General features: G+C 42.7%; 1 protein-coding gene across 1 annotated transcript in view; it reads right to left on the bottom strand.

Moving 5' to 3' along the window:
- Window positions 1–12,019, bottom strand: part of CYP3A4 (cytochrome P450 family 3 subfamily A member 4) — a 39,939-nt gene extending 27,920 nt beyond the window's left edge. The window contains exons 1-3 of the mRNA XM_084881428.1: window positions 11,788–12,019; window positions 5,364–5,457; window positions 3,756–3,808 (exon numbers count right to left, since the gene is read on the bottom strand). Coding sequence (XP_084737554.1) covers window positions 3,756–3,808; window positions 5,364–5,457; window positions 11,788–11,858 — 218 coding nt within the window. The 5' untranslated portion in view covers window positions 11,859–12,019. The remainder of the gene's footprint in view (window positions 1–3,755; window positions 3,809–5,363; window positions 5,458–11,787) is intronic.
- Window positions 12,020–19,018: the final 6,999 nt, after the last annotated feature.

Here is a 19,018-nt window from a genome sequence, read left to right as displayed (position 1 = left end):
CGGCAGTCAGACATCCTTCTCACAATCTGGGACCGAAGGCTCCTAAACATTCACCTGCCTGCCTGCCTGATCACCCCTAACTGCCCTCCCCTGCCAACCTGGTCTCGCCTCCAACTGTCCTCCCCTGCTAACCTGATCTTGCCCCCAACAGCTCTCCCCTGCCAGTCTGGTTGCCCCCAACTGCCCTCCCCTGCCAACCTGGTGTTGTCCCCAACTTCCTCTGCCTCAGCCCCACCACCATGACTGTCCAGAAGGAAATTGTATGTCCATAAGATGGCCAGTTGACCTGGTCTAATCAGCATATTACCCTTTTATTAGTATAGATAGATTATATAGAATTACTTAAATGGAGGGAAAAGTCTTTCAGCAGGAGGAGATGCTCTTGGCGGACAAAAATACATAGCCAGCCATATGTACTATACTGCCTAGCCGGTCATTAAAAAATTGAACCGCTTTCTTACAACTTACACTAAACAGTTGTGGCCCTTAAAACCCCTCCTCAGCCCCCACCTTAGGTCCTGCCTTCACAGTTCACCCAGATTAGGTTCTGATTGGTCAGTTTCTATGCCAGTCAGCATCTCTGAGCCTATCTCCAGGCCTGATCAGAGAGGCAGGGCTGATTAGCAGACCCCCTGAGGCCCAGAGAGAAAGAGAGGCTCAACTGCTGGCAAAGCCCAGAGAAAAGGAGAGAGGCAATGGCTGATCAACAGCTGCCATGGAGGCTGAAAATTAGACCCTGCCTCACTCTCCAGGCCTCTCTCTGGGCCTTATCCACAGCCCCCTCAGCAGTCAGTTCTGGGTCACCATGCCCGCAGTGGTGGCAGTCAGTGCTGGGTCGCCACAGCAACCCAGCACTGACTGCAAGACTGACTTCCAGTGTTCAGTTGAGCCTTTGGTCGGTCATTACAGACCCTGGCTTTTTATATATTAGGATAATAGAGGCCCAGTGCACAAATTTGTGCACAGGTAGGGTCCCTCTTTCTTTCCCCTTTTCTCAATTGGCCAGCAATTGAGGCCAATCAGGGCCAGTTGGCCTTTGGGAGGGACTGTGGGAGGTTGGCTGTGGGAGCACACTGACCACCAGGACTAGCTCCTGGATTAAGCATTACTCCTTGGTGGTCAGTGTGCATCATAGTGATCAGACAATCAGTCGTTCAGTCGACCAGTGATAATGGTCTCTTAGGCTTTTAGATAGATAGATAGATAGATAGATAGATAGATAGATAGATAGATAGATAGATAGACAGACAGAAAGAAAGAAAAATGCATACGACATACTATTAGATGAAAAGTGTAGACATAGCCCTAGATGGTTTGGCTCAGTGGATAGAGTTTTGGCCCAGGAAATGAGCAGTTCTGAGTTTATTTTTGCCCAGTGGCACAAACCTAGGTTGCAGGCTCAATCCCTGGCCCTAGTCAGGGTGCATGTGGAAGGCAACGAATTGATGTGTCTGTCTCACATCAATGATTCCCCCTTTCTGTCTCTCTCCCTCCCTTTCAATCTCTAAAAATCAATAGAAAAATTCCTCAGAAAAAGGAAAGTGTAAACATACTGATAAAAATATGTAAAAATGTGTCCTCGAAGAATAATTACTTGGAATGCTCAAAAAGATATAGTAGGAATATGAATGATTTCTTTGCCCTATTTTCTAAAATTTGTTTACAACTGCTTTTAAGAAACTATTTTAACTATTAAAGAGAAGTCCTTGGTAGATTCAAGTTTAGAAATATTTAAAACAAAGGACAAAGAGAATAAAAATACAAAGGAGCATGTACAATTAAGTTAAAAGTATTTTCTTTCCATTACTTATATTTATTGTATATGTGGGTCCTAAGTGGGCCTTGGGCCCCATGTAGGAGTCATCAGCCAGCAGCAGGACAAGCCACTTTTAACATACATTCTACACAAAGCTGACTCTTTCTGTGCTACATCCCAACCTGGCCATCTACTGACTGGTTTACTGTAAGTCGAATTACATGAGGTTTACTATAAGTTTAGTTAACACTATCCTCTAGCATTTTATTTTTTACTATAAATAATTTTCATTAACTAGAATATAATGGGAGATTTTCCACAAGTCTTGCCTATTCTTTCTTTGACTCCTCAGAGGGCTTTCAAACAGTTTTGTGGTCCTATATAACAATGGATGAGGACCACTGCACTTAATGCTGCCCATTTCCAAAAAATCTTCCGAATCTCAGAAGGTGTAAGTGGGTGTCAAGTACATTTAGTGTTGAAGCACATTTAGTAAGTATTTGTGGTGGCACTTAGATTGGTCAGATTGATTGACTATATTTCTTGGATAATTCCCTTCTCCCCATCGTGTTTTTCAAAAACACCTGGGTGGAGAAACACAAGGGTTTGGGTAACCCTTTACATTTATAACCTCACACCAGCCTTAGAGTTTGTTAAATACTAGGCAACGTTCAGATTCTTGGGCCTCAGCCCCGACACTATGACTTGGTGTTGCTGGGCCCTGAGGGTGAATTTTAACTCTCTCTCCGAGGTGGTTCTTACACCCACCCAAGCATGAGCGCCACTTTCTTTCTTTGGAGGACTCTATGCAGAGCTCACAAGTAGTCAATGTTGGGAGGGGAGTTGGAATGGGCCAGGGTGACGCAGTGCGTTCTTTCTGCTCCTTCCCGTAGCCTTTCTGGACCATGCCAACTCAGTAGAACCTCATGGGTTCTGAGGATTTGAAAGGGGATAAAACAGTACTGAGAAGCAAAGCCTTCTTCCCCTTGCTTCTAGGACACAAACACCACGTTCCACCTCTCCTGCTGTTCTCACCACACCTCCAGCACCTCTGAGTGGGACAGCCGCTGCAGCTGGCTGAGACCACTTTGCAAAATCTTAAGTCCGTCACCCCACCAGGAAGCAGTATGGTTTGGAAATAGTCTATCTCCTCAAAGTCAGTAGAATAGGGTAGATAAAGCAATACTTGTATAAGTTAAACTTCTATTGAGAAGTCTTGGCTTAAACATTTTTTAAAACCCAAACTCCAAACTTGTGGAAGAAGCAAAAACAAAGCCACGCAGATATGGTTTCCCATTCTGTTTACCTAGTCCCACAGCCCTTTTTCAAAAGGATATAACAAATCCAAATTTAAAATTAAAGAGTTGGGCCAAGTAATTAATAGTCAATTATGGTCCAGCTGGTGTGGCTCAGTGGTTGAGCTTCAACCCGTGCACCAAGAGCTGGTTGGTTCAATTCCTGGTCAGGGCACATGCCCAGTTGTGGCCTGATCCCCAGTAAGAGGTGTGCAGAAGGCGGCCAATTGATGATTTTCTCTCATCAATGTTTCTATCTCTATATTCCTCTTCTTTCTTTTCTCTCTCTAAAATCAATAAAAACAAATTTTTTGAAGATAACATTATAAAACTATGGTTTATAATGTTTTTAAACTCAATTATGTAGGAAATGGGTTATGATGGGAATATATTAGAAGGGTCTGAAGGGTCATCCAATTAAAGGAGACCGAATGGAGGAAAAAGAGAGAAGATGAGAATAATGAGATACTGGACAGAAAGTGATGCCAGGAGTCCCTAGGCCATCAAAGTCAGGAGAGTAAAATAACCTTCAACTCCCCATCTTGACTCAGAATGCAGACCTGGACACCTGGTGACATCTGGGGCCCTGGTAGGACAAGCCTCCAAAAGCTTTCCAGTAGACTTTGAGCTGAGATTGTCCTCCTCACCAGAGGGCCCTCATCAAAACAGCAAGTCTATCCAATAGGAATTTCCCCAATACTCACCCCCACATGTTTCCATACTTCTTAAAACAGTCCATGTCAAACTCCCATAACCCCTGCAAGGAGAAACAAAATTAGGTTATTAATCTAAATGTACTGAACTCTACCTCTAAAAATCTCATAACCCTGGAATTAATACCTCTATAGACACTCCAGAGGTGAAGCTGAGGGAGGGTAAGAGTCACTTGCACACACTTTGACCTCCTGGTCAAGCATCCTTTTCATTTATCTCATGAGTCCTCTCTAGAATCCTAGCAGTTTAAGACACCAGGGACCTCTTTTAATCTAGCAGATTTAAACACATCTAAGGCATATTTGCTGAGTGAGAAGTAAGTGGCTGAATAAATGACAAAGTGACTCAATCTCCAATTTTCCAGCTCAAATGGGAAAAGATGAGGCGATGTCACCAAAGACAGAGCAAATTAAAATACCTTTTCTGTGTTTTCACTTCTATAATTAAAAAACACATCTTCTTGTGGCTAAGTTTCAGTTGTGGTATTTTATGTTTTAACTATGCAAAGGAAGTTCCAGAAATGTGGGTCTTGGGGTGCATCTTCAAGGAGTTGATCTGGGAAAGGTGGAAATTGCCTTTTCAGAGGCAAAAAGTATGGGATTTCCTAGACTAAATGAGGCCCCGAAGAACTCAGCTTGGAAAATTAGATTCTGAGAATCTTCTCTACGGGAAACAAAATCTGATGCAGAACGCAGTTTGCATGTAAAGCTCTGCCTACTGGCTTTATGGACATGAGTTTGTAACCTTCCATGTAGGGCTCAAGCCCTGGGCAAAGCATCAGGGCTAGATCAACCACAAACACTTTGCCAAAATTCACAATCCTTGTGTCACTGAGGTCATTCTATTCAGATAAAATAAATGTTCAATAATTTTGTCCAAACATCTCTTTTCTAGTGATTTTGTGTGAGCAAATATTTGAAGTCCATGGATAAACACCATCTTACCTCAGTTATATTCGCTCCCTCTCAGACTCAGCCACAGGGTGCCTTCTTTGAGGGCAGAGAAGTAGAGCAGACAGCTCTTGTTCCATCTCTCAAATCCCCCAAAGACATCAGGGGGAGCAAATAGTGACTTAGGGCCATGGGAATAACTGCAGGGATTAATCTGCTCTTTAGAGAATTCAAGTGTTTATGTGCAAATTGCCCAATGTGACTACTTGGGCTGCCTAATACACTGAAGTTTCAAAGCTACCCAAGAGGAATCTAGAGAAGGCTACCTAGAATGAATCCGATGAACAGGAAGTCTGACTCATCCGACTTCCTGGGCACGACCAGGCATCCCTTCATGCTTTTCTCCTAATCCTAAGTATGATTATGTCTTCCTGGGGATCTGCACCTCCCAGAAAGAAAATGCTCCTCACGATGCTCACAAGTTGGGACAAGGCGTGTGCTGAATCAGCTGAGAGCTCTGCTGCCCCACTGAGCCAACCACTGAGGCTCCTGACAGCTGACCCTGAGCCCGGGGTAAACCTGGCCCTGCGCAGGGCGGGGCCTTTGATGCCCTTTCTGGACACTTCCTCCTGAGCAAGGCCCTTTTACTAGGGAACTCAACTTCGATTTTGGAACCATAATAAAAGAGGAAGCCCAAACAGCACTCACCTTACGGTAGGCCAGAACAGTTCCCACAAAAGGTAAGGGTTTCGGCCCAGGAATTCCCAGCTTCTTAAAAACTCCATGTGTATAAGTTCCATATCTATAAAGTGAAAGAAAAAGCCAGGTTACAAGGATTATGGATTAGGTCCTGGGGCTGGAACAGTCAAACTAGGGAATGAACAGTCAAACTAGGTGATAAGTAGTAACAACTCCCACAGCGATAATTACACTCACTCATCACCTCTCTTCCCACTTCCGCTGTGAGATTCAGAGAAAGTGATAGTGATTAGATAAAATCAGTTGACCTTTTCATGGACCCAATCCCAGAATGAATACTTGATAAATGTTTCTCAGTGCTCCTAAGAGGCTGAGACTGGAATGTTTTTCAGGAGATTCACTCATGGCTATTTAGTAAGTTTGTTTGTTCATAATGTTGGAGATTCTAATTCTAGGTAGAAAAGGGGAAAATAATTTCTGCTCCAATGATGATATTTTGCTTAACTTTATCCCCTCAGTAACTGAGTGTTACTGCAAGCCTACCGAGACATTGTTCTTACTGTCTGCTCAGTCACATTTATGCTTTTTCTTCCCCCATGCCCTGACCCTGTTTTCAGTTCTGATTCTTCTTAAATATATTATCATAAAGAGACCTTAGAATAGCTGCAGTGTACTTATTTCTATAGAAAGAAAACTGTGTTCAGGGATTTCACTGGCATCACAGAAATATGAGTGCCTTTCAGCTACACCCAAGTCTCTGTTGTTAGGCAATTTGGTTGACGAGTTCTAGAGAGGGGTGATTGGCCCATATGGTTCCTGAACGAAATTGTATAAAGGAACCTATGAGTAAAGACTCAATTTCCAGGCCTTCTTCCCCTCACTGCACCTGTGGTGCTCACCTGCTAAGCTCAGTGCCAGGATCACTCATTTTATCAAGATGGCCAATCAGAAAGCAGTTAGTTTACTGATTCTGTGTCAACTACCTCAAAATCGCATTGAGGCCGGTGCTTACTATGGCAGGCCTGCCTGCATTGGATCTTTCATGTGTCATGTGTGGAGTTTCACAACTGAGAATTCTGAATCCTTGCAAGCCTTCCCACTCCAGTATTACTGAGAGATGCAAGAGTGGAGGATGAAGAGAAGCTGAGGAAAAAGGCTGCTGGCAACCATTTTAAGGATGAATTCGCTAGGCCTATAAGTCTCACCTTATAAAGGCAAATTAGAAAAGTATGGCTGAAAAGTAGGCTCTGTATAATGGTTCGACATGCCTTATAAGCACTTTCAGCTAAAAGGGGGCCTTCCAAACTTCAGTACCTTCCTGTTGACAGTAAAAGATGTGCTATACAACACAAAATAAGTATCCATAAAATGTTCCAGAAAGTCAAATTAAAACCTTGCTGCCTCTTCTTTGGAGGTTAACCTTTAAGAAAGTATAGGTTTCTAACATTGTGTATAATTTTAAGAATCTACTAGAGGCCCAGTGCATGAAAATTCATGCACTGGAGGGGGCATCCTTCAGCCTGGCCTGCCCCCTCTCACAGCCCGAAACCCTCAGGGATGGTAGGCGATCAGCAGCACAAGCCTCAGCCGGCCCTGGTTACCTGAGCCTAAGGTGGCCCTGGGAGGCTGGGCAGCTGCCATCCAAGGCTTGCCTGCACCTTGGACTGGCCCTGTAAGGCTGGGCGGCTGAGGGGACTGGGGGACTCCAGAGGCAGGCATGCAGAGTGACCGGACCCTCTTGAGGGCGGGGCTGACCGTGCTACACGCCCGCCCCGGCAGGGCTGAGGGGACTGGATGCCGCCATCCTGTGGCTGTGGGCGCCACCATCTTTGTGAGGATGTGATAGTCAATTAGCATATTCCCTCCTTATTGGATAGGATAACATTGGATGAAAAAAACTAAAAAACATTGCATTAAAGGACCTGTGATGAAGAACAGCAGTGGTACTTTAGTCAAATCCAAATAGGTATTTGGATTCCTTCCTCCAGAAAGTTGGGGCAATTATGTGCACTTACTTCAAAACCTGGGGTACCCTTGGTTAGGGACAGTCATGGAAAATCAATTAAAGCCATTTCTGCTTCTGAACTTTCAGCATGTTACATGAACTCTCAGGTGAGGCCAAGCAATTGAACGAATGTGTCAGCAACATTGATCCCACTGAGTGATCTGGTCTAGAGTCTAAACTCACATGGTTCCATAACAAGGCATTGGGTGGGCTGGGTGAATTTCTTGGTTTCTTTCCAACCTCCCTCTTTTTGGTAGAGAAATGCTGCTTTGGGTGCAAAGAGGCTAACAATAAAACCAATCATTTTTATTGCATTCACATTGTGTTGCCATAGAGGGCACTATCTACTCTATAGCTACAGACTCATGGCTGTACCAGTCTTTTGAGACTAGTGTTGCTTATCCAGTGGTGCCAGTATCTAATGACTGACCCATTGCCACACCGACCACACAGTGTGATTTTGATGGTGTCCTATCTCCAGATTTCAAACAGATGAGATGCCTACACTGTTGCCCTCTTAATGACCTCTTGCAGGACCAGGACCTGGAGTATCTGGGGAAAATATTCTCCCAACCCATCCAGAATGCCTCTCATCATCACTGGCTCAAAATCTCGCTTACTCACCTGAACTGTGAGATTAAAATAACTGGTTAAGCAAGTATATTTTTAAACACGTATATATTCCATGTTATAGAAGTATATATTTGTACAATGGATTCATATTCCTGATATTATTCTAGTAGGGTGAAGTTATTTACACACTTTTGTGGACATAAATCCTGAACCAACAGCCTCTTTTGTCCTACAGAAAGAACATACTGGAAAAGTCTTCTCTCAGTAAAAAACAAACCTAATATTAAATAGAATTATAATAAATTAAACATTAGCAATTAACTTTAAAATGTTATCAGAGAGAAAATGTGCTGCCACCATAAACTGTATTTATAATATTTCTTTCATAGAATTGAAACAAAGTATATATTTTCTATGTTCATGTCATCATGATTTCCTACTCTTTATGAAAGTGAAATTGAGATAGAGGTCAAATGGGACATAGAGTGGTCAGTTCTTCCCTACCACATGTCCAAATGACTCCTCCCCCAACCTGTTTCATGATGCCAGGAATCTCATGCTTGAAAGAAATTCCTCTGCTAGATGGTTTGGTTCATCCTCCTGCACTATAACTTAATGGGGGGGAGGGGGGAATTTAAACCCAAATTTGCTTTTGGGCTCATGCCTATGCAGGCAGTTAGCAGATTTCATATTGGGAAAAATAAATCTCTATAATGATGCCAAACCTCCCCAAAGACTAGAAGAAAAAGGTGAAAGAAAAAAACACAGTTTCAAGATTTCTGCTAAATTCCTTCTGCTCTAAAGTTTCCTCAGTTAGTGGTAATAGTTCTGCCAATTACAAGGTGTGGAAACTTATTAGGAGGGGCATTTTAGGGGAGAGACAGAACAGAGGAAAGAGCTAATCTGAAGAGAAGGGGGAAAGTCTCCAGCCCCCCTGATGTCTGGGGTGCACCGTCGTACATAAGGTAAATTATCCCAACTAATAGACAAAACGTCTATCACCCAGAATCACCGGAAAGCTGGCTGAGTGGAAGTTCTACAACTAGAAGGAAAGAGAAAAGAGCACAAGTGCTGAAAAGCTGAAGTACAGAGGTGTGCGAATCGGGCTGATGGCGGGTGATTGGATGTGCTGCTTTTTTTCAACCCGAAGGAAGGCAAGCTCCCGATTACTCTGAAATCCAGTTTCTGGGGAGACTCGGGGGACCTAAACTCCAAAGGGAGAATCTGAACTGTTAGGCATCGGGTCAGAAAGTGAGAGTGACTTTCTTGCAGAGGTGCGCCCAGCAATCATAGTTGATTGCACTGGGGTAAGGGACGCGGAAAGGCAGAGAAAGCTGACTGGCAGCCATTGCTGTTTGCCACGCCCTAGGCCTAGTGACTCCCTGAGACCCTACCCCACACAATCTACAAACCCATTCAAGCTCTGTGCAGTGGCTTTTGCATATAAATGACCTGTCCTGCCGCAGCTTCACCAAATAAACTACAGCTCCAGTCAGACAGCTCCAAAACCTCCAAACCCCAAGCAAAGAGGAGAAAACTGTAGTTCTTGCTGTAGCTCCTGCTGGGCGGCCTCAGATAGTAGCTGACCTGCACCCCATTGGAGATCCTAATGTATCTAGTGGTCTGTGTGAGACGACACCAGATTTCAACTACTCTCATAAGGGACACATTCAAGAGGCAGGCTCAGTGTGCACCAAAGCCCCACTGGAACAAGCCCTGATTTTACAGCCCCTTAAGTGTGTCTTCAGTACAGCAAATCTTCCTTATAGACACAGCGAGTCCTCACAGCCAATTGGCCTGGAAGTCAATTCCTACCAGTGACACCAACAACAATCAAAGCTTAACTACAGCCGAAACCGGTTTGGCTCAGTGGTAGAGCGTCGGTCTGCGGACTGCAAGGTCCCAGGTTTGATTCCAGTCAGGGGCATGTACCTTGGCGGGCACATCCCCGGTAGGGGGTGTGTGCAAGAGGCAGCTGGTCGATGTTTCTCTCTCATTGGCGTTTCTATTATAGCTCTCTATCTCTCTCCCTTCCTCTCTGTAAAAAATCAATAAAATATATTAAAAAAAAAAAAAAAAAAAAGACTTAACTACAACAAGAATGTACACACAGCCCACAAAGGGGTGTATAAAGAGTGTCCACCTCAGGTAACTGGGAGGCTGGCCCACTAAACCATATAGGACACCTAGCACACAAAGCCACCCCACCAACTCAGGGAAGCAGTGAAAATGAGGAGACAAGGAAACAGATCGTAAATGAAAGAAATGGAGAACAAATGACTGGATATAGAGTTCAAAACCACAGTTATAAGGTTTTTCAAGAATTTCCTAGAAAAGGCTGATAAATTTAGCCAGACCCTCGAGAATATGAAAAAGGACCAACTAGAAATTAAACATACACTGACTGAAATAAAAAATATTATACAGAGGCCCAACAGCAGACTAGAGGAACACAAGAATCAAGTCAAAGATTTGAAATACAAAAAAGCAAAGAAAAATCAACCGGAAAAGCAAAAAGAAAAAAGAATCCAAAAAGTTGAAGATAGTGTAAGAAGCCTCTGGGACAACTTCAAGTGTACCAATATCTGAAGTATGGGGGTTCCAGAAGAAAAGAGAAAGCAAGATACTAAAAACCTATTTGAAGAAATAAGGACAGAAATCTTTCCCTATCTGGTGAAAGAAATAGATTTAAAAGTCCAGGAAGTGCACAGAACCCCAAACAAGAGAAATACAAAGAGGACCACACCAAAACACATCATAATTAAAATGTCAAGAGCAAAAGACAAAGAAAGAATATTGAAGTAGCAAGAGAAAACCAATTAGTTACCTACAAGGGAACACCCATACGATTGTCAGCTTATTTCTCAACAAAAACTATGCAGCCCAGACGGGAATGGCAAAAAATATTCAAAGTGATGAATAGCAAGAACCTACAACCAAGATAACTCTACCCAGCAAAGTTATCATTCAGAATTGACAGGCAGATAAAGAGCTTCACAGATAAGAAAAAGCGAAAGGAGTTCATCACCACCAAACCAGTATTATATGAAATGCTGAAAGGTATTCTTTAAGAAAAGGAAGCAGAAGAAAAAATGTAAAAATAAAAATTATGAACAACAAATACATATCTATCAACAAGTGAACCTAAAAATCAAGTGGAAAAAAAAAATCTGAGGAACAGAATAAACTGGTGCATATAATAGAATTAGGGGCATAGAATGGGAGTGGATTGATAATTCTCAGGAGGAAAGGGGTGTGGGGGGTACAGAAAGAGACTGGACAAAAATAGTACACCTATGGATAAGGACAGTGACGGGGGAGGTTAGGGCAGAGAGTGGAGTGGGAACCGGGTGGAGGAGAGCTTTGTGGGGGGAGGGAGAGGAGAAACAATTGTAATAATATAAACAATAAAGATTAAATTAAAAACAAAACAAAAAAAAACATGCCATTCCCTCCTGCCTCCAGGATCCCCGAAGCTGGGAAAGGGGTAAGGACAGAAGCCAGTGGTTTTCAATCTGCCTCAGCTGAATTCTGGTTAATTAATCTAGGTTTACCCAAACTGCCAATCAATTAGAAAATCACCCCCAGGAGCAAGTAATGTCCCCAAACACTCAGAAATGGAGAGTTGGAGGCAAACGGGAATCTTGCCTGATACCACTACACCAGGGCGCTGATGGCAAACGGGACGTTACTCTCTCAACAGATCAGGGAAGAGCAATAACAATCCCTTTGGTGTTTGTAGCCCCCACCGTTTAAGCAACTTCCCCTGTTGGATCTTTAAAACAAATACGGCAGAAGGGCCTGATGCGCTCCCCACGGCCATGATTAGAGGCCATAAGCCTGACAGTAACTCACAGATAGAGAAGCACCAGGCTGGTCGCCAGAAGAATACAGGTTTCTGTGGAAAAGCTTGGGATCAGGTCCATGGCCACTTTTGTTGGAGTTTCTCTTCTCTTGAGTTTTCCTGTCAGCAAGCCTGTGTGTTAAGCTTTGCCTGCAGGCCAGCGGTGGTGCGTGTGGTGTGCGTGCGAAGCTTCCTTCCCCTCCCAGTTATGAATCAGCCTGACTGTTTACAGCTGAGAAAGTGGGCGAGGCTAGAGCAGCAAGCACTTAAAGGGCCCTCGCGCTCCAACTGCAGATGCCCACTCCACCTTGAAAGTTGGCAAAGCATCATGGAAACTCCCACTTTGACCACCCTTGAGTTCATATTCTGTGGGAAATCAATGAACAACTCACTCTGTCTTATCAGTAAGCCCAAATGTTACAGAAAACTCAAGTAAAGCCACCGGTCTTAAATCTTTAAACTCCCCCTTGACTCCATGGCTGCCTGCACGAAAAAATACTTGAAATCCTTCAAACAATCTAGGTCTACAGTTCTTTACCCATGCAGTTTTCTTCCCCGGTGCCCCCTTGATGACTCCTACTCATCCTTCAAAACCTAGCTCAGACTAATTCTGCTCTATTAACGTCTTTATAGCCAATATCCCTGAACAGATACAACCACTTTTTTCTTCTTGGTAACTTCTAGTCTCTATTATTGTCCTCTATCCTCTGGCACCATTATTGGTCTCCACACCAAGTTCCCTTATCAAATTGAGGTCATATGAAGGGCACAGTCTGATATTAATCACCATTATGTCACTAGTCCCTAGCAAAACACTACGCATAGTTTGTATTGAGAAATGTTGGCAGAGTTGAGTTGGTAAAGGTGGTATTGCTGGGTCTTCTGCATGTCCTTACCCTGTGGCTCTTCGGTGAACACTCCATCTTCCTGGATTGTTAATGCAACAATAGGGCCTGGCTATGCCTCGGTAATTATTATTGCACATTCAGGCTGATCCATCAGAATTTTGTTGATGAGGAGCTCCCAAAGGAGAGGCAGGACATGGATGAGATGGTAATGGTTACACCAAGCTTATCAATTCATCCTGCTTCCTGTCTACCCCCTCCTCCCAGTAGACAAGGTGTTAGACAAATTCATGACCAAAGAATGGCTCCCTGTGTCTGAAAAGACCACAAGTCCAAGACCAATGGACTTGTGAAGAGGAGAACAGCAGCCAGATGGCCGCCACTGACATGACAAATGTCATACCTTAGACAACAATGACATGACAACATGTCACACTATGGTCAGCACATATAGCATACAAGAAAGAGGGTCAGAGCAGATGGCTTCTTGCTTTGAGCAGTGGGGGGTTGTTGTCTTTATGGGTGCTGAGGAGTTGATAGGAGAAATTAAACTATGAATCCAGGGCATGGAGCCAGGTTTTGTGATTCCAAATTGGATAGTGGCATGCTGGCTCCAATTCCAGGGGCCTCCTGAAATAACTTAGCAGATTACATGGGATGACCTTTCCTTCCACCCCGCCCAGCACACTTTCACTGTAGTTGCAAAGATAGTACAGAGCTGGTTGTGACCCAAAAATGACATGCACTTCCTTGTATCCATTACTAAGTTGTGTTTTCACTGAACTGGTCTCAGCAGAAGAAAGATGTTGCAAACAATTCTGACATTTCACAATCAGAATTTTTTAGGTTTCCAGGAAAGCAGAAAGTAAAAGGTGACAAAACCAATGAATGAAAGGTAGGCAAATTTCAGAATACCACGTGGAAGGGAATTAATAAATAGGAAGTGTTAAAAGAAACAAAAGATAAGCATCTCAGAATATGTTGCAAAAGGGGATAAGCCTGTATGGTCTAACCTAATGGCTGATATAACCTCCTAAAGTGTTTTGTCTGACATTTGGTCTCATCCAGGAAATCCTCTACGAGGCCACCAGCGGAGCCTTATAAAACTTGGAGCTTGCAACACTTCTCTCTTGCTCAAATCCACCAACAGCTCCCATCATCCACAAGATAAAATTTAAATATCTCAAGAAATTAAAAATATAATAAAAAATATAGCATTCCATAGAAATGTAGGAAAGTGGAGTTAACTAATTCACTCCAAAAGAGCAATAAAGATATGGAAAATGAAAGACAAGAAAAATTTAAAAAAAAAACAAAAAAACACTAATCATTCTAGAAGTTTTATCATCTGTCCAGTAGGGGTATCAGAACAAAATAATAGAAAAAAATAAAACTAATAATTCAAGAAAATTTCTCAGAGTCAAAGGGTGGGAATCTCCAGATTACAAGGCCAATGTACAGCACTGCCCAAAATAGTAGCCCCTAGTCACATGGCTGGTCAAATTTAAATATAAATTAATTAAACTTAAATGAAATCAGAAACATAGTTCCTCAGTGTTCAATAGCCTCATGTGGCTGGTGGCTACCATACTGGACAATAGAGATAGAGAACATTTGCATCATTGCAGAAAGGTCCACTGAACAGCTCTGTCCTTGAATAACAGATGGATTCAGGGTACCAAGTCACATCATAATAAAATGTCAGAACAACAGGGACAAAAAGAAGATTCCCAAAAGCTTGCGGAAAGGGTAGGAGGAGCAGAAAATAGGTCCCATACAAGGGCTTAAAATTTAGAAAGGCATTAAACTTCTCAACAGCAAAACTAGAAATAAGATTCTGTCTCTAAACTCATAGAGAGAAATCTGGCCAGCCTAGAATCTATGCCCAAACTATCAACCTAGCATGAGGATAGATGTATTAGATGTAGTCAGACATGCTTATTTCTTTGTATCATTTCTCTGAAAGTTACGAGATAATTCTCTCTACTAAGATGGACTGAGAGAAACAAGAAAGATAGGCAAGGGATCCGGGAGCAGCTCATTCATCCCAGCTGAGAGGCATGAAATGTCTGGAACAAGGCTGTGCAGAAGCTATAAGAGCGAGCAACCTAGACCAAAAGCAAAGAGAGAGCCCCTGAAGGGTCTGAACATGTGGAGAGGAGAGGAGAGGAGAGTCATGCTTCTGGTGGATAACAAGGACAGAGAAAACTCATCAAATTACAAAAAGATACTATTCATTTCAAGGAAAATGAAAAGTTGTCAAGAACACAAATGGAAGCATAGAAATATACATGGCTCAATTGTTAATAGTAAGTACTTAAGTCATATTGGTGATGCAAACACCAAATAGAAATCAGATTCCTATTCCTGTTTTGAAAAGACAAGAAATGGGAATGAGGCAAGGAGGATATTAGGAACCTAAATTCCCATCTTCCAGAATAATCTAGAAGTCGGAGTCTATGAATGTCATTTAATGACATGGCAGTAAACATCAGAAGAAACTAATAAACAGTGAAGTTCAAAGTGAACTCTGGAGGGAAAAACTGAGTGGGGCCAAAACCGATTTGGCTCAATGGATAGAGCGTCAGCTTGGGGACTGAAAGGTCCCGGGTTCGATTCCGGTCAAGGGCATGTACCTTGGTTGCAGGCATATCCCCAGTAGGGGGTGTGCAAGAGGCAGCTGATCGATGACTCTCTCATCGATGTTTCTAACTCTCTATCTCTTTCCCTTCCTCTCTGTACAAAATCAATAAAATATAAAAAAAAAAAAAAAAAAAAACTGAGTGGGGATCAGGTAGGGCAACGTGCCACTACTTTTGTCATATATCTTATAGAACTGTTTTCAATTTAAAGCATGTATGTCTCTAAATCTGATTTTTTAAAAGAAAAATGTAAAAGCCTCAAAAAAAAAAAAAAGTCAGCTCCTTCCAGCTTCCTCTGGAGCAAAATGCTCCCTTCTCTTCACTCCCAAAGCATCAGGCTAACCTCCCATCATGTTGAATCAGTCTGTCCTGCCCACTAAAATGGGAATGTCTCATCCCTGACACAGAGTCAGGGGCAGAAAATGTTTGTGGGTCTAAACAGAAGCCTGGACAAGAGCCTCCCTGCTGACCTTGACTAGCCACGTGTTTGAGTTCCAAATGAACCTCCTAATAGCAGGTGTTAGAAAATACCCAAAATGTTTGGCGCTATGACCTATGGGAATGGAAAAGTTGGCTTAGGGTCTTCACCTCACCCTAGAACTTGCAGGCGACTGCTCCCTTCCCTGGCTCTACAGAGGGTCCTCAAGGGTCCGCTGCTGCATTTGTGGTTCTGTCAGGCCTAGGAGTCTTACTTGCTGACCTTGGCCTTTCTCACTGACACTCAGGCCCCAGCCCCACCCTCCACCCAGCCTTGATGAGAGTGCAATGTCACTGCTGTGGGGAGGTCCCCCTAGTCTTTCCTGTGACTGCCACATGCAGGTCTACAGGCTGTCTCTTCAGATCCTGTTACAGGCAGAATTGTGTCTCTTTCCCTGCCCCCTCCAAAGTCCTTATGTTGAGGTCCCAGCTCCTAGGACCTCAGAATATGACTGCAGTTGGAGAAAGAGCCTTTAAAGCAGGAATTAAGGTTAAGTGAGGTCGTATGGGTGGGAACTATAAGAAGAGGCAATTAGTACACAGATCATGTGAAGAAAGCCAATCAGAGATCTCAGAAGGAATCAACCTTGGTCATGATTTCAATCCTTTGAACTAACTTGAATAGCCTGCATGCATGCCTCCCACACCACACAGAGATAAAGATATGTAATTGGTTTCTTTCAAGGTAGTTAGTTTCTTTCGAATTGCAAAGAGCAGGTATATGCTTGGGTGACCTTAGATGACCTTAGGCAATAAAAGTTCATTTCAAGGATGCATGAAAATATGAAGAGGCAGAGATGATCAATTATATTGAAAATGATGTCTCTGGTTCAAGTAATAGGTAAATGATGAATTAATCAGCAACAAAGACATTTAATCATTTCCCAAAATAAGGATTCTGTAGGGAGTACCAGGATTGGTACAATGATGTCATAAAAAACAAAACTTTTACTCTTTCAACTCTGTTATCCTCAGAGTATCTCCCATATGGCTGCAAGATGACTGCTGCAGCTCTGAGCATCACATCTTCATAAGAAAATGGGAAAACACAGGAAGGGGAGGTGAGGATACAAGGAGTTCTCTCCCCACACACTTCTCATCGTGGTTTTCATAGAGCACTTCAAAAATTTTTCTTTATGTCCATTGGCTAGAACTGGGTCACGTGTCGACCCCTGGAAAATCACTGGCAAAAGGGACGATGGTAACACTTGGCTTTGACCCCTATTGACTTTATCACTCAAATGAAATTTCTGTTGTTTTAAGCCACCCAGCTTGTGTAAGTTGCTATGGCAGCCCTAGGACACTAACATATCTGATATTCAAACATGCTGTGGCAACAAAGGGGGGTGGCGCTCAAGCAAGAAGCACTTCTAGTGGGCATCTTCTGAAACTCCTCTAGAGTTCAGTCATCAGAGGGCCACGGCACTTAAGTGAGAGGCTTGCGTGTCATCTCAGAAAGTGCCAACTCATCGTTACAAAACAGCTCCAAACAATGGAGCAACTGCAGGTGAGGTAAGCAGCATGATTCACAAGTCATGTTAGCAAAGCAGGAAAAGAAGAAAGAAGGCAGGGAAAGTCCAGGGTGTCACCAGGGGAGTGGGAAGTACAAGAAGAAGCCATGCATTCAACAAGCATTTCTCAGACACCTGTTCTTGCCTAGCACAGCCTTGAGAACTTTCAAGTGAAATAATCAAAAACAGTCTTTCCTTGTAAGAACTCAAAATCTAGTTAAAAAGATACGAATTGATTAATTTGATTAATTGTAATTTAAAACTAGAAAAGATATTATAAGTCAGTACATTTTTATCCAGATTCCTTCATTCATTAAAATATATATATATATATATATATATATATATATATATATATATATATATATTAACTGCCTATTCTTTACCATTCTCTGCTTTTGGCATTTGAGGTACAACATGATCAACAAAGTTTATACTCTTAAAGAATTTGCATTCTGAAGCATAGTAATCCCTCCTTTGGAAAACTACTGTTTGAAACTGCTGTTTGAACTACTCTGTTTTTCTTAGTCTCTTATTCTATAAGTTAACTCTGTTATTTTTAGACTGTAAAATAACTTTGTTTTTTGCTTGAATAGAAAAGAAAAACTTAATTGGCTGACCTTGCAAGCTAGCCATCTAACTGATAGGCTGATATTGATGCCAGTGTCTATAGGTATGATACTCAAGGTTACAGGTGTTTGTTAGATATGATATGTACTCAAGGTTACAAATTGTCTGTAAAAATAACTTATACAAGGACCTAAAAAAGATGTAAAAAAGAGAATGCTTCCTCCTTTGGGTGTTCAGAATTTGATAGAGATAATCTGCTCTGAACCTGCTCACAATAAAGATGACTCCTAACTAACTGGCTCATGCAGGGGTCTTCAAACTACGGCCCGCGGGCCACATGCAGCCCGCAGAGGAGTCTGATCCTGCCCGCCAGGTTTTTTGGGCAGTGAGCGCAGCCGAGGTGTTACAGTAGGAATTAGTAGTTCATATAGTCCGGCCCTCCAGCTCTCTGAGGGACCGTGATCTGGCCCCCACTTTAAAAAGTTTGAAGACCCCTGCTAAGGCGTCATATCCAGCTCGCTGATTTGCGATATAACAATTCTAGAAGGAAGAGGTAGATCAAAAACAAACAAGAAAATATATGGCACAGCAAAATGATAGGAAGTGAGGGAAGGTAGCTCAGAATGGTTGACCAAGTCTCCTAAGGAGGTCACATTTGTGCTGAGTCTTGAACGAGAAGAAAGTGCTCTAAGAGTGTGCAGTAAAGGGGTTAACTCAACATGCCTGAAGTGTCCAAACGCTGCACGTTCCATAGAAAGGATTGATCCTGACCAGCACTAGGAAGACAACCTTTAAGTCTCTGGAATATGTTGCTTAATAAGAGTTTCTTTGAGTACCTGGGGGCAATGGGACAAACCCCGATAGTTTATGCCAACTCTGTGAACTATGGTGAGGTCTTGGGCTATGCTGTATCAATCTGACCTTTGGGGGCTAGAGACTGAATAACTAAGGTCAGTCACATGGGCACTCAATCAAAACCCCAGACAGCAAGGCTCCAGTGAGCTTCCCTGATTGGCAAAATATCACACATACTGTTTGTTACACATCACTGATGAGAGATTAGGGCTATCTGTACAACGCCATTGGGAGGGGAACACTGGAAGTTTGGGTCCTGGGTGCCTTTTACCTTTGCTGATTTTAATCTGTATCTTTTTGCTATGATAAATCAAAGACTTTACTGAATTCAGTGAGTCCTAG

The sequence above is a fragment of the Pipistrellus hanaki genome (genome assembly GCF_964339955.1).
Source record: "Pipistrellus hanaki genome assembly, chromosome: 4".
Classification (NCBI taxonomy): Eukaryota; Metazoa; Chordata; class Mammalia; order Chiroptera; family Vespertilionidae; genus Pipistrellus; species Pipistrellus hanaki.
This window is presented reverse-complemented; position numbering and strand designations above follow the sequence as displayed.